Here is a 14,188-nt window from a genome sequence, read left to right on the forward strand (position 1 = left end):
TCTCCCTGGAGATATTCTTTTGGTCTGGACAGAGGCTTCTCTCTTCATGCTGCTGGGGTGACACTGGCTCCTCCTCTTAACTTCACTGCGGTTCTTATGTGTTTCCGAGTGATTTCACCAGCCCAGTGTCCTTCCCCAAAACAGAGCGGCCTCTCGTCCTCATTGTCCCTAAGTTCCACTTGCTGTGATGCCGCCAGTCCATTCACGTCTCTCTGTTCTCTGTTGCTGCTTTACTGGTCCAGGTCTCCATCATTTCTCAGATGAGTTATCCTGGAGCTCCTCGTCAGTGTCTGACTTGCATGTCAGTCCTATTCCATGGTCTAGCCCAGGGGTTGGTCCTGAAACACAAAGTGGGACATTGACATTCCCGTTCTCTGAACTCCCCAGTGGCTCCCGTTGCCTTTAGGATGGCATTCGAGGATCAGAGGGTGCTCTCATGGATCTGACCCTCTCTGTGTTCCTCACTGGGCCAAGAACCTTCTGGGCTGACACCTACATCTTTGCATACCCTACTTCTTCTGTCTGGGTCACCCCTGACCCTGTCTGGTTACCTCTCCACTTTAGCTGAGCTGGTCTCTTTTTGGAGCAGCCTCAACCTCCTTAGGATAGTCAGCAGCTCTCCCAGTGTGGCCCCAGTGTTATACTTGCCATGTCTTGGGATCTGGATTATTTAGTAAATTCGACTGACTGTAGACTGTAGAGGAGATTAGTGTTTCTGAAGTGAGTGTGGTTCAGTGAAATTAGAGGCAATCTCTTTTCTTTCTACTGTGAGATCCCCTGTCATTCTCTGAACACCTCTCTTCTTGGCGTGTTTCTAGGGTACCTGGAACTGAGCTGATCTTCTCCCTCCCCATCCCACTACTGAAGAATCACCAAGCTGATAAGAACCTTCAGTGATGAGACCATTCAGTGTCCCCTACCTCTCTGTTGTGGGCAGGGAGGGAACTTGAAGCCCAGAGAAATTCTTTGAACTTGTGTCCAGGTGGTCTTGGGCTCAGGTTTTGTATTACGACTTTGGGAAAGCTAACACCCCCCCCCATTGTTTTTAATAAACAGCTTGCTGAAAAGTAAGTCTTATTCTGTAGCATAACTCTTGTTAATATGTATACTTCTGCACTCACAGACTGGCATAACCTGTAACCTCACTTGTGTGCCTGGGATATTATGGTAGGGACTGGGGGGATTTTATGGAGAATGTGTTGGGGGGGGGGTTGGTACTGTGTTGTACCAGTGGGAAGCCCTGGGTCACCTGGAGCAGTTATGGTTGTAATTTGGGATTGTACATCAGACTAGTGGTGAAGCTGATGTTGGCATAGCACCTGGCTCCCTGACAGCCACAGTCCTGGCTGTTTCTGCTAGTGATCTGAGGGCGTATGGATGGGGAGACGGTAAAAATTGCCATTGTTTTAAAGGTGCTGATTTGGGAGCTCATGCCTGTAATCCTAACACTCAGGAGGTTGAGGGAGGGGGATCTTGAGTTCCAGGTTTGCCTGGATACACAGTGAGACCCTGTCAAAAGTAAAAACAAACAAAACCCTGTGTTGGTTAGTAACGGAGCCCCATTTCCACCTTGAACTTACTGAATCAGACATTGTCAAGGAAGTACTCAGAAATCAGCATTTTTTTTTTAAGACAAGGTCTCCCAGTACTCAAGGATGACCTTGAGTTTTGCTTTCACCACTCGAGTGCTGGGATTACAGGCATGTGCCACCATCGACAAGCCTTCCAGGGGTTCTGATGTCCTCTGTAGTTTGATAGCTGTGGATCTAAGCAAATATCTACCTTTTCCTCCCTAATCTTCCTGAATGCGTGGGGGAATAGTTGCAGAATGGGGAGAGCTATAGGGGACAGGAAGGACTGTAATAGACCTGGCTAGCCCACACATTGCCCCCATCTGCCACACCTCTAACTCCTGGTTGGCCAAGGGAGTAAGTACATAGGCCCATGTGCCCGAGATGGGATAAAGATGTAGCAGAAGCCTGCTGGTGCTCTGCCTGGGAGATCGCAGAAGTCCCAGGCTAGCCAGCACCAGCACACCACTTAGCTGGAGAAACTGAGGCTCCAGAGGGTCGGGATGATCCTGGAGCCCATGATGAAGTCATAAGCCAGTGCGGCAGACACACCCAGACTTTCTCTGTCTCCCAAGCTATAAACATCTGAGCTTGTGTTTCTCCGAGAGCATCTTTGTGTGATGACTGCAGCCAAGGCAGCCTCGAGGCCAGAGGCTGCAGAGGTTCTAGCCCCAACTCTGCCACCGAGTGGGATCTCAAGTAACTGTGTTAGTCCTGAGTCTCATGTCTTCATCTTGAAGATAGGAATAATTATTCAGGTGCCAAGAACAGTGTGTTGTTCATCATCAGAGCTAACAGATCCTTTCAAATGAGTTGAAGACCTAGGATAAGGAAATTCCCTTCTCTGTTAGTGATGAAGGGAAGGGGAGGGAAGGTGAAATTCAGGGTTTTGTTGTTGCTTTAGACAGAGTCTTGCTATGTAGCTCAGGCTGGCATGAAACTTACTAGGTAGATCAGGCTGGCCTCTAACTTGTGGTGATCCCTCCACCTTCAAAAGTGCTGGGGCTATAGGTTTACACTGCCACTCCCGACAATTCAAGGGACTTGTAAGCAGTGTTTGCCCAGTGGAGCTGGTCAAGGTTAGGGGCAACTTAGAAAAGGTGCTGGGAAATCTGTTCAGTCTGGATGGATGGGTTGAGTTTTAGGAGATTTGTCAATTGGTTCAAAATGGGCCCTTTGGTTTAGTGACAGGGTGTTTTGATGTTGTGTTCTCGGTGCTATGAAATCAGTCAGGAAAAGGGAAGAACGATGGTGTATGAGGCCACTGTTTTAGAGAGAGGATGCCTGAAAAGGGCTTCATCGAGGAAGTGGTGTGTGAGCAGGCACTCGGGTGAGTAAGGGAGCAACCAACCAAGCAAACCAGCAAAGCCTGTAAGTGGAAATACTTAGATGAGCTACTGGCAGGCTCAGGGATGGTGGAAGTGCACGGAGTGAGAGAGAGCACAGAGGATTAGATGCAGGGGTGGTCAGGCAGGTGGGGTGGGAGTGGGTGATGTGTGGAGCTCTGAGGAGGGCCGGATGGTGGGGGCATGGTCAGGACGGGGGAGCTGGTCTGATACACACCATCCCTGAGCCACCAGGCTGGAGGAAAGGAGATTCTATGGCACATTGGGATTCTAGCTTAAAACATGTTTGGTTCCAGGGGCCACCAGATATCCAAGAAGAATCTTTGAGCTGGTAGGATATATGAGCTGGGCTCTCGGGAAAGCCTGCCATGATTTCACACCCGCTAGGTACAGAGGTGAATATAGTAAGGGCTGGGGGCAGGACTGAAAGGGATACTTTTTTTCTTGTTTGTATTTTTCAGAAAACTGTATTTAAAAATATGTCACTGGTGCTGGACACAGTAGCTCATGCCAACGAACCTTACTAGTCCAGACATAGGAGGATCAGCAATGGTATCTGGGTACTAAGACCAACCATCTGAGCCAACTGAGATTCTGTCATCTGGTATTCCCCACCCCCAGCTCTGTAGCAAGTTAGTTGGCTTGACCTTCAGTGTGTATCAGACCAGCTTCCCCGTTTAAGCAGTGTAGGGAAGCCCTATATAAACAGAGAAATACATACACACAAATATTAATTATTTTAATATTAAAATTAATACATATTAATAACTGGTGATACTGGGAACCAGTGGGATGGCTCAATGGGTACAAGTACTTGCCAATAAGCCTGGCATACACACACACACACACACACACACACACACTCATGCACAATATATATGAGTACTTGCCATCAAGCTGACAAGCTGAGTTTGATTTCCAGGAACCAAATAAAAGAAAGAAAGAAGCAATTCATACAAGTTGTCCTCTGATCACACACCTGCTATAGCACACACACACACACAGACACACACACAGACACACACACACACACTTATGCACAATATATATAAGTACATGTAAAATTATTTAAACAAGTTGGAGACACTGTCGCATGCCTGTTGCCCCATCCACTTGAGAGGTGAGATGGAAGGATTTCTGCAGCTTAGGCATTTGAGACTCACCTTGGTAATATAGCAAAGACCCCCTCTCAGAAAAGATTGGGGGAGGGGAGTGACTCAGAGGTTAAGAGCTCTGCTGTTTAAGAAGACCCACATCCATTCTGTTCCAACATCCATGTGGTGACTAATGACTATCTGTACCTTCAGTTCCAGAGGAACCAACATCCTCTTCTGCCCTCCCCTCCTACTGTATGTACATGGTGTTCAGACACACTTGCAGGCAAGATACCCATACACATATTGTTCTAGTAGAGACCCCAAATTCACTTTCTATCACCCACATCAGACAACTCACAACCACCTGTAAGTCATGTTCCAGGAGACCTAGCACCCCTTCTGGCTGCTGCAGGTATCTGCACTCATGTGCACATAATCCATCACCCCACACATAAAAGATTACAAATAAAATAAATCTTTTAAAATGTTAGAGACCTGTCTCAGTCTCTGTTCTACTGCTGTGAAGAGACACCATGACCAAGGCAACCCTTATAAAAGAAAGCACTTAACTGGGGGCTTCCTTACAGTTTCGAAGGTTAGTCCATTTTTATCATGGAGAGGGGCATGGCAACATGCAAGCGGGCACGCAGGCATGGTGCTGGAGAACTAGGTGAGCACTAAATCCTGATCCCGAGGCAGTAGGCAGAGAGAGTGGGAGAAGGGGAGGGAGAGGGAGAGGGGTAGAGGGGGAGGGAGAGGGAGAGGGACAGACTAACTAGGATTGGGTGTGGCTTTTGAAACTCAAAGGCCACCTCCAGTGGCACACCTCCTCCAACAAGGCCACCCCTCCTAATCCTTCCAGAACGGTTTTACCAACTGAGAACCAAGCACTCAAATACAGGAGCCTATGGGGCCAATTGCATTTAAACCACCACAAGACATAGTATCTAAGTATGGAGCTGAATAACTGAGCCCTTGCCTAGAAAGCCCTGGGTTTGAGCTCCAGCACTGACAAACAAATAAGTAAATGAAGGTACATTAGTTTGTTATTATCTAAGTAATCCATATTCATTCTAAAAAAAAAAAAAAATCTTAAGAAGCACAGATAAGTAAACAAACAAAAGCCAAATCACTTCCTTCTTGCCTGCCATTATCAGTGCATACATACGAGGCATCTCTTCCGAAACAACAGGATCATGTGACCCTGGAGGTTTCATCAGCAGCTCTTTTCACTTGAGTCTCTTGTGGATAGTTGGTACCTGTATAACTATTGAAGTGGCAAGAAAAAAAAAATAAAAAAATATATATATAAAGGGAAAGAATTCCAGAAGTGCTCATCAGAAAACTATGTATAACCATAGCTGCCTGAGGTCTTGGGTACTGGCTGCTGTAGGTCCTGTGGTTAGTGACTGACTCTGATGGCTGAGGCACATATTTCCCTCCGAGCTTGTCTTGTATCTCTGCTGACTCAGCTTTGGCCTGGATCTGGCTGCAGAGGCTCCTTCATTCATCTGAAACCCTTTAACCGGCAGCTGCTTCTTGCCTTCTTGATCCAGGAGGCATTTCCTGTGATACAGCCTCAGATGCTGACCTCCAAGGAGGCGTAAGTGGGCCAGGGCACAGCCAAACCCTACTCTCAACTGTCCATCACCCCTTACAGAGGAGGCTGGCCAGAGGAGGTCAATGATTTTTCTAGGTGTACACTCACATGCACACACACACACACACACACACACCACAAGATGTGCACACATGTGTGAACAGAAATAAAGATAAGTAGAAAGACACTTGGGATGGGCATGGAGTTGCACACTTGTAATCCTAGAACTTGTGAGGCAGAGACTGGAGGCTAGAGTCAAGGCCAGCCTAGGCTACACAGCAAGACCCTGCCTCAAAAAAAATTAACAGAAGAAAAGAGCAACCCCTGGGGCACATACAAGAAAGCAGGCTCTTAAAAGGAACTGGAAGAAGGAGGCATGAGTAGGACTCAGAGGTTCTGGGGAGCACGTAGAGTATGTACAGGGCTGAGGGTGTGTGAAACTCAGGTGGATCTCAGCAATAGAGATCACACACTCAGGAAGACTGGCGGGTCCGTGCACAGTGACACATTTCCAGGGAAGAAGCTCATCCCTTCTGGTGTTTTCTGGGGCAGGTGGGTACTTAGCACACCTTGTTCCAAACAGTCCACACTGCCCTCGCCGTATCTGCAGCTCTCCCGTGTGTATACATGGCTCAAGGCACCTGCTTATGGCCTCTCCCCACTGCCTCTGTGCTGGGGAGTTGGGACTCCTGGCTCCAAACCCAGATCAGCCCTGGAAATACACGGCAACCTTAAGTGAACCCCATTTCCTGCTGATGTGAAACTGACAAGGAGAGTGTTGGATGAACTAGGTTCTAGTTCCTTTCCAAAAGGGCTACTTGGTAGCTTCCCACTGCCCACAGGGTGGTTTCAGAACGTAGTCTCCAGCTCCTCACTGCCTGTTCTCACTTTTCTTTTCCTTCAGCTCTGTGTTGCTACTTCCCTGCCTACCCTGTCCCCCCCCCTTTTTTTATTTATGGGGTAGTGATGGTGGGGCGCGCGCGCACACACACACACACACACACACATGTGCTCATACATATGGTCATGAGTGTGAGTGTCTGTACTTGCGGAGGCAAGAGGAGGACATTTGTACCATATGATATCACTATCTGCCTTATTGCCCTGTGACAGGGTCCTCCAGAGGTCCCAAAGCTCACTGTTTCAACTGAACAGACTGGCTGGCCCATGAGCTTCTGTGAGCTGCCTGTCTCTGATCCCAATACTACGGTTATAGACTCATGTGGTCATGTCCAGCTGTTTTACATGCGTATTTGGGATTCAGATGCAGGACCTTAAGCTTGTACAGTGAGTGCTCTTACTGCTAAGCTGCCTCCCCAGCCCCTTTCTTCTGTAGCTGACTCATGAATTCCATAGAAACATGGAGGCACAGCAGCTGTCTCTATTCTCAGTTGAGGCCACAGCTTCTGAGCTCTGCTGGAACACTTCCTTCGGACCTTAAAATGGAGCCCAGGGCCAAGGCGAGTGGGTGGCTGAGCCAGGGGAAACACCGAGCCTCTATGTTCTCTTGCCAGCCCAGAAAAAAACTGGGAGGCCTCTTCCCTGAGCTTCAGTCACACCAAGGTCCTCTGGAGAGGGCTTGGGAGGTGTCTGTGCTCAGCATCCCTCAGTCAGCCCCTTCCCCCTGCTATCTAACCTTCCTGGTCACCCTCCAATTGCAGATTTTTGCTAGTCTTCAGCTGCCTGGTGCTGTCTGTGCTGTCCACCATCCAGGAGCACCAGGAACTTGCCAACGAGTGTCTCCTTATCTTGGTGAGTGCTGGGAGCCCCCCCCCCCCCCTTAGATTCTCCTTCACGGGAGAACAGCATAGGAATAGGCTCCAATCTGCTCCAGAACAGAACAAACCTCACCAACAGAAGGCCTTCCACCAAAGGAGAGCTGTTCTCGATGTCACTGAACCAGGGATAAGAGACTAGAATGGCAGGAAGGCTGAGGGCGGGGAGAAGAAAAAAATCCAGCGTCTTATGAAGCTAGACACTTGTGTAAGAGGGCAAATGGGCTTCTGTTCTTCCTAGAGGACAAAGGGAGGGTCACCTCCCCACTGGAACACTCTCCAAGCTTTCCAGGAAGAAGAGGGACCTAACCAGGAATTGGTGTACCTGGCTCAGGATTGGGCTCTGATCTGGGTCCTGGTTCCCCACAGGAATTCGTGATGATCGTGGTCTTTGGCTTGGAGTATATAATCCGCATCTGGTCAGCCGGATGCTGTTGTCGCTACAGAGGATGGCAGGGCCGCTTCCGCTTCGCCAGGAAACCCTTCTGTGTCATCGGTATAAAGTCTTCCATACTCTGCCCCACTCCAAACCTCAAGGAAGCGTTTTGATCCCAGCCTTGACCCCGACCCTGGTTTCTCATGAGTTTTAGTGGACCCTCCCTATCTGCACCCCACCCACTTAATGTCCCAGGAGTCCCAGACCCCAGGGCTTGACAAGGGGTGGACTGGTGACTTCAGCACCCTGCCCTGCAGACTTCATCGTGTTCGTGGCCTCGGTGGCGGTGATTGCGGCAGGCACACAGGGCAACATCTTTGCTACATCCGCGTTGCGCAGTATGCGCTTCCTGCAGATCCTGCGCATGGTGCGTATGGACCGCCGCGGTGGCACCTGGAAGCTGTTGGGGTCGGTGGTCTATGCGCACAGTAAGGTGAGGCTGGAGAAAGGTGAGGAGATCCAAGCTCCTGGAGACTGCCCTAGGCACAAGCAAGAGGCGGAGCTGGGGCGGGCCAAATTGAGGCGGGCACCTAGGGACTGGAGCCAGGCCGGGCTGGCCTTGTCAGGTTGTTGGGGGCAGTTAGTGAGGGATGAGGCGAACAGTTGGGGTGTGGCAGGGGCGTGGCTTGTCTGAGGTATGGGGCTGGAGCTTAGCAGGGGTGAGACCTAATAGAAACTAGAGGAGGGGCCTACGTTAGGGGTCGAGGCACCTGGAGCCAGCAGGGGCGGGGCTCAGCCAAGGCCTGAGAGGTAGGGCTTAAGGGTCACATCCAGAAGCCCCTAGGTTAGGAGAAAACTGTTCCCAATGGAGTAGGGAAACAGAATGGGTGCTAAGGGTGAGGCTGGAAAGGGATCAGACGGAGCTCCTGGGTTGAAGCCTGAAAGGCGGAGCTAGAATGGCAGAGCACAGTAGGCCTGGAGAAGGAGGCCTGAGCCGCCATGATGAAGGACAGACCTGGGGGTCTGCCTTTCGGGGGTTTCAGAGAAAGCCTGGCAGGGGCTCCTTCCTTGAAGAAATGGGCGACTGGAGAAATAGCCTCTTCCCCTGACTGGTAGGTGCCCCTCCTCCTTCCCCCAGGAGCTGATCACCGCCTGGTACATCGGGTTCCTGGTGCTCATCTTCGCCTCTTTCCTCGTCTACCTGGCTGAGAAGGATGCCAACTCTGACTTCTCTTCCTATGCCGACTCGCTCTGGTGGGGGACGGTGCGTGAGGGTCTGTGCAGGGCTTCCCTTCCCCCTAGGAACATCCCGGGACACTTCCCAGGTTCTGTCCTCTTATGATGCCCCACTCAGGGTTGGCCCATCCTTCTCTCTTCACACTAAGGCTGAGGTTTCTGTGACCAGTCCCTATGCTTGTCCTTCCCACTCCGTGGAACCTGCCTGTGCCCTCATATCTAGCCCTACACTCAGCCCTTGTGACCTGTACTGCTTTTCTTTGACTAGTGTGAGAATGGAATCCATCTGAGAAGCCCTTGAGATCAACCCCTATGGTTGTAGAGGAATCCCTTCCCTTGTTGGTTTTCCGCTTGAATTTGCTGTACCTCCAAGTCCTTGTGTCAGGTCCCTGGCCCCAGTCCTATGGGTAACCTGTTTGTATCTCCAGATTACACTGACGACCATTGGCTATGGTGACAAGACGCCACATACATGGCTGGGTAGGGTTCTGGCTGCTGGCTTCGCCTTACTGGGCATCTCCTTCTTCGCCCTGCCTGCCGTGAGTTCCCTGCTGGTTGTTGAGGGAGGCTGGGACCAAGACCTGAGCAGACTAGTCCTAAATTTATCCTGGGCAGCCTGGGTTGTCCCAGAAGGACAGGTATGGGAACATCCTAGTAGCCTCTTGTCCTCTTTGCCACACTATCTGCAGCCATGCCTTATCCCCATAGGGCATCCTGGGCTCTGGCTTTGCCCTGAAGGTCCAGGAGCAGCATAGGCAGAAGCACTTTGAGAAGCGGAGGATGCCAGCAGCTAATCTCATCCAGGTACACGATGCTTAGGCAGGTCTGTGCAGTGTCAGCCCTATGTGCTGACCTGTGGGTTCCAAACTTCCAAACTAAAACTCTCCTTCAAAGTTCAGATGGGGTGGAGACTTTTGGGGGGCTGCATGCCACATTATAGACAGAGCTGGGATGTTGGCTGCAGTATCAGTATTGGCCCCCAACCCTGCAGCAAATACCTGGTTTCGATCTCCCTAGACCACTGTTGCCAGCTCTGGCTATAGTGTGGGATGAGGAGAGAGCCTGGGGCAAAATGCCCCCATCTCGTGATGGAGACCTAACTGCCATCCTGAAACTGTCAGCCTGCTCCACTCCCAGCACCTTGATACAGTCACTGTGTCCTAAAGAAGTCATGCAAGAAGATGGTCGGGGGCTAGACTTTTAGAATTGCCAGCGTTTAATGGGCAGCTGAAAAGAGAGCCAGACAAGGAAATAGAGGGGGAGTGGCCAGAGATGGGAGCAGGTGTAGGAAGCCAGGAACATGTGATCAGTTTCCCTCAGTGTGCTGGACGATCTGCGATCTGCGTGGACTCTGATCTGTGCCTGTGTGTCTCTCACCTTGGCTCCTCTCCAATGTAGGGGCGTTCGAGAGAACTCCCTATAGGAAATAGTTGAGGGACACTGACACAGCATACCTCTGCCTACTCCCCAGCACACCACTCTCTGACCCCCCAGACCCAAGCCTGACTCGGCTCCTCCTTATCTCTCCTTCCCAGGGTATAACCTTTTCTCCATCCCTGCTATCTCCAACCACCAGCCCGGCCTTTCCTTCTTAGCATCCCTTGGGGCACAATGGCCACTGTCCTCTGAGAGCTGGCCTCCCAAGGGGCATTGTAAGGGCAGGCAGCTGGCACTGTCCATGCCGAGAGACAGCTGGTATTGTGGTACCCATAATTAATGAGAGCTCTGGCAGCTGCTCCCCTGACCATGCCAGGGACCCAGGCAAGCAGGAAGTAAAAATATTTCTGTCTTAGGAAGGCGCCAGGCTGGTGAGGTCACTTGTGGCAACCCCTTAAGGACAAGAGGCACCCAAAGGAGGGGGGCCATCCAGGGCTGGTCTGATTCTGCTTTATCCTGTCTGTTTCCGTATCTCCCTGTCCTGGTGGATCAATCCATTCCTGAACCTTCCCAGATTCCTCTCTTCATGTGGAGGACGAGGGACAGTTTTGCTTCTCATTTGACCGTAGTTCCTTCTGCTGCAGTGTCCACGGCTGCTGAAGAGTTGGTGGTCAATAATCTTGGCCGCGCTCTCTCTCATGGGCCCTAATAGTCCCAGGGTAGCAGTAGGCAGCTGATGAAACTACAGCAGACTTGCTGTTTGTAAAGCCATTCACTTAGTCAACATTCCCTCCCCAAACATTTGCAGAACCACCCACGCGTGCCAGATACTGTACTTGGCATTGAGGATGCAGCAGTGCCCGTGATGCAACTTATGAAGAAAGACACTAACCAGACACTGACTGTGTACTTAGCTAAGGGAGCTAACAGGAGGGCTTAAAGGAACCCGGCCGTCAGTGCGCCAAGCACAGCGCTTAGCATTGGGCAGATATCTATTCATTTCGACCACACAACACTCTGTTAGGTCAACAATGGTCAGTTTGTTCTGCATGGGAGAATGGATTAGAAGCCCATGCCTATCTGACCACAGACCCCAGCTCTTACCCAGTGCTTGTAGGTCCTTGGCTCTGGTGCCAATTTAGTGGGTCACCTTGAGGAAGTCGTTTCTCACTAGGTCTTGGTTTCTTGGCTGGCCCTGCTGGTAGCTGTGGGATTAGCCTTGGCCTCTGGTCCTGGCATCACTCTCAGCTGGCCTGGGACTGGGTTCCTTCAGGGGCAGAGGGCTGGTGGGTGGCTAAGGACTTCTGTGACACTCCGTTCTCCCTGTGCCTCTAGGCTGCATGGCGCCTGTACTCCACTGACACAAGCCGGGCCTACTTGACAGCCACCTGGTATTACTATGACAGTATTCTCCCGTCTTTCAGGTAGGTGCTGCTGGAGTAGGAGAGGGTAGGGGCTGGCACTAATGTCCCTTGAGAAGATGCCTTCAGGGTTGAGAAAGGAGACAGCGCCCAACGGAACATTTGGGACTAGTTCTTCAGGTCCTGCATAACTTGGAGCCTGGCTGGTCCTCTCCCCAACTCATCAATGTCCACTGGTCCCAGAGTATGGATGCAGCTTTGCCCGTGAAGCTGAGCCCCACTCATGGAGTGCTGGCAGTCTTCATGCTCACCCATAGATGCTGCTATCCAGGGACGCTACACTGGCTCATCTCCCCTCAGTCCTGAATCGGGGACATATTAGCTTGTACCGACCAGTGCAGCTGGTTAGAATGGGTGCTATGCAGAAATATGTGTGCTTGCCCCAGAGCCCCTGAGTGTGACTGTGTGGCCCCTCTTACCGTTGTGGCCAGCAGTCTCTGAGGCCAGCAGTGGGTCTGCTCTGCTGGCCCCAGGCTGGGATGAGACTGAATGGGGGCGGCTCCGCGCTGGAAGTTATTAATAGCACCATCAAGGTGTGTGGAGCCAGGTGCCTGGCCAGGCCCTGGGGCAGGAATGAAGACTGCAGAGCCGGCTTGGTTGGCTCAGTCCCATGGGCAGGATGGCATGGAGTGCGTGCTAGTCCAGGCTGCTGTGCTCAGCGCTTCTCTCCACAGTCACTGCCTCATTAGTTACCTTTGAGCAGCTGTTGCGTGATCCCACTTGCCTGCACCCGCACCTGGCCCCCTCTTGCTCCCCCTGTCCCCGAGGCTTCCCAGGGGAGGAGCAGGAATAGGGTCTGGAAAGGGGGCTCCCTACATCACTCCTCCCTCTCCCCATCTCCACACCTGGCAGAGGCAAGCTCCAACCTCAGAGGTAGGACTGGAGGCCGGATTCGAAGCAGCCCCTTTACAAAGGAGGGATAATTATAAGGAATCAAGACCAAGCCAGAAAGGGAGCAGGGACTGGATGCTTAGAAACTGGCAAAGACGTATGAGTGTGTGTGTGGGAACCTCTAGATGGGGTGGCCTGGGTTTCCTCGTTAGAGGAACAGAGCTTGGTCTGGTGATTTGGGCTCCATTGGAAAGGCAGGTGAGGGGTGGGTGCCTTCCCGATTATGGCAGTAGGAAATGACCTGGAGAGTTAGTGGACAGCCAACCTAACACCATCTCCAGGGACTCCATGGTAGGAGGAACGTTACAGGGTAGGGAAGCTGGGCCGGCCACCCCATCAAATCTGTCTTTAGCTCCACTTTCCTAAAACCCAAGTCAGCTTGGGAGACTGAGGATCTCCGAGCTGCTGATGGCTGCTCGGTAGGCACGACTCCATGAGGAGGAGCAGAGTCGGCTAGATTTGAGCTCCCTCTGTTTGGGTGCTCTGGACTCATGCCTAACCTGCATAACCATACCTAGACTCCTTCCGATTTCCCAGAAGCTTCTGCAGAGGGGGAGAAAGCTAGTCTCTCCACCCTGCCTATTCTGGCCTGTGGTGTTTGTGAGCACCCTTAGAAGGTAGCTCAAGACTTGGCAGGACTCAGCTCAGTAGCTCTGGGCCACTGGGTGAGGTGGGTGGTGTTCCCAAGCCCCCCCCCCCCACTATAGCTGATGGCGCCCTCTCCTGCAGAGAGCTGGCCCTCTTGTTTGAGCACATACAACGGGCCCGCAATGGGGGCCTACGGCCCCTGGAAGTGAGGCGGGCGCCAGTACCTGATGGAGCGCCCTCTCGCTACCCGCCCGTTGCCACCTGCCACCGTCCAGGCAGTGCCTCCTTCTGCCCTGGGGAAAGGTAGGGGCCCCGTGAGGCCACCACCACCTCTTGCTTCTCCTCTTCCTCTTCCGTTTTCTGTCTCACCCTCTCTCAGACCTCTTCCAGCCATCACATGGGTGTATGGACCTGTTTGGGGGATTCTCTGGCATTGTTGTGAGGCCTGGTAGTTGTCGTCAGATGGCCAGACAGGTACAGACCGAGGGCTCTCTCTAGAGAGGCCACAGTGGACTTACCTTTCCATTCTCTGGGTCTCCCAGGGTCTGAGAGGGACAGCTGTCCACACCACTCCTTTCTGTCATCTCCATCGTTCATACCATTGTCCTCTTTCTTTCTCTGTTTCCACATCCCCACCCACCCCCATTCTTCTATCCCTGCACCCCCATCCCTCCCCGGAAGCTGGAGAGAGGAGGAGGCCGCTGGCCCCAGGTGCTTACGGCTCAGGTAATCGAGGGCGCCGTTCTGTTCTGGGGTGTGAGGGCAGGGATCCCCTCCCCCAGCATGCTCACTGACCATGCTGAACACACCTCCCAGGAAGCAGGTGCCTGCTGGAAAGAGAACTCTGTGACTAAGACCGCTGTGACTAGGACCTTCGTAAACGCCACCAACGACTGCAGCTTTGCTAGAG

General features: G+C 51.9%; 1 protein-coding gene across 2 annotated transcripts in view; it reads left to right on the forward strand.

The window, feature by feature from the left end:
• Positions 1-14,188, forward strand: part of Kcnq4 (potassium voltage-gated channel subfamily Q member 4) — a 50,547-nt gene that overhangs the window by 21,628 nt on the left and 14,731 nt on the right. The window contains exons 2-9 of one of the 2 annotated variants that reach the window (XM_034503173.2): positions 7,276-7,366; positions 7,759-7,885; positions 8,083-8,258; positions 8,904-9,029; positions 9,430-9,540; positions 9,710-9,805; positions 11,714-11,802; positions 13,420-13,581. In XM_034503173.2, the coding sequence (XP_034359064.1) occupies positions 7,276-7,366; positions 7,759-7,885; positions 8,083-8,258; positions 8,904-9,029; positions 9,430-9,540; positions 9,710-9,805; positions 11,714-11,802; positions 13,420-13,581 (978 nt within the window). The remainder of the gene's footprint in view (positions 1-7,275; positions 7,367-7,758; positions 7,886-8,082; positions 8,259-8,903; positions 9,030-9,429; positions 9,541-9,709; positions 9,806-11,713; positions 11,803-13,419; positions 13,582-14,188) is intronic. The other variant, XM_076934279.1, reaches the window with a different exon arrangement.

This window comes from Arvicanthis niloticus, chromosome 5, assembly GCF_011762505.2.
Source record: "Arvicanthis niloticus isolate mArvNil1 chromosome 5, mArvNil1.pat.X, whole genome shotgun sequence".
Taxonomy (NCBI): domain Eukaryota; kingdom Metazoa; phylum Chordata; class Mammalia; order Rodentia; family Muridae; genus Arvicanthis; species Arvicanthis niloticus.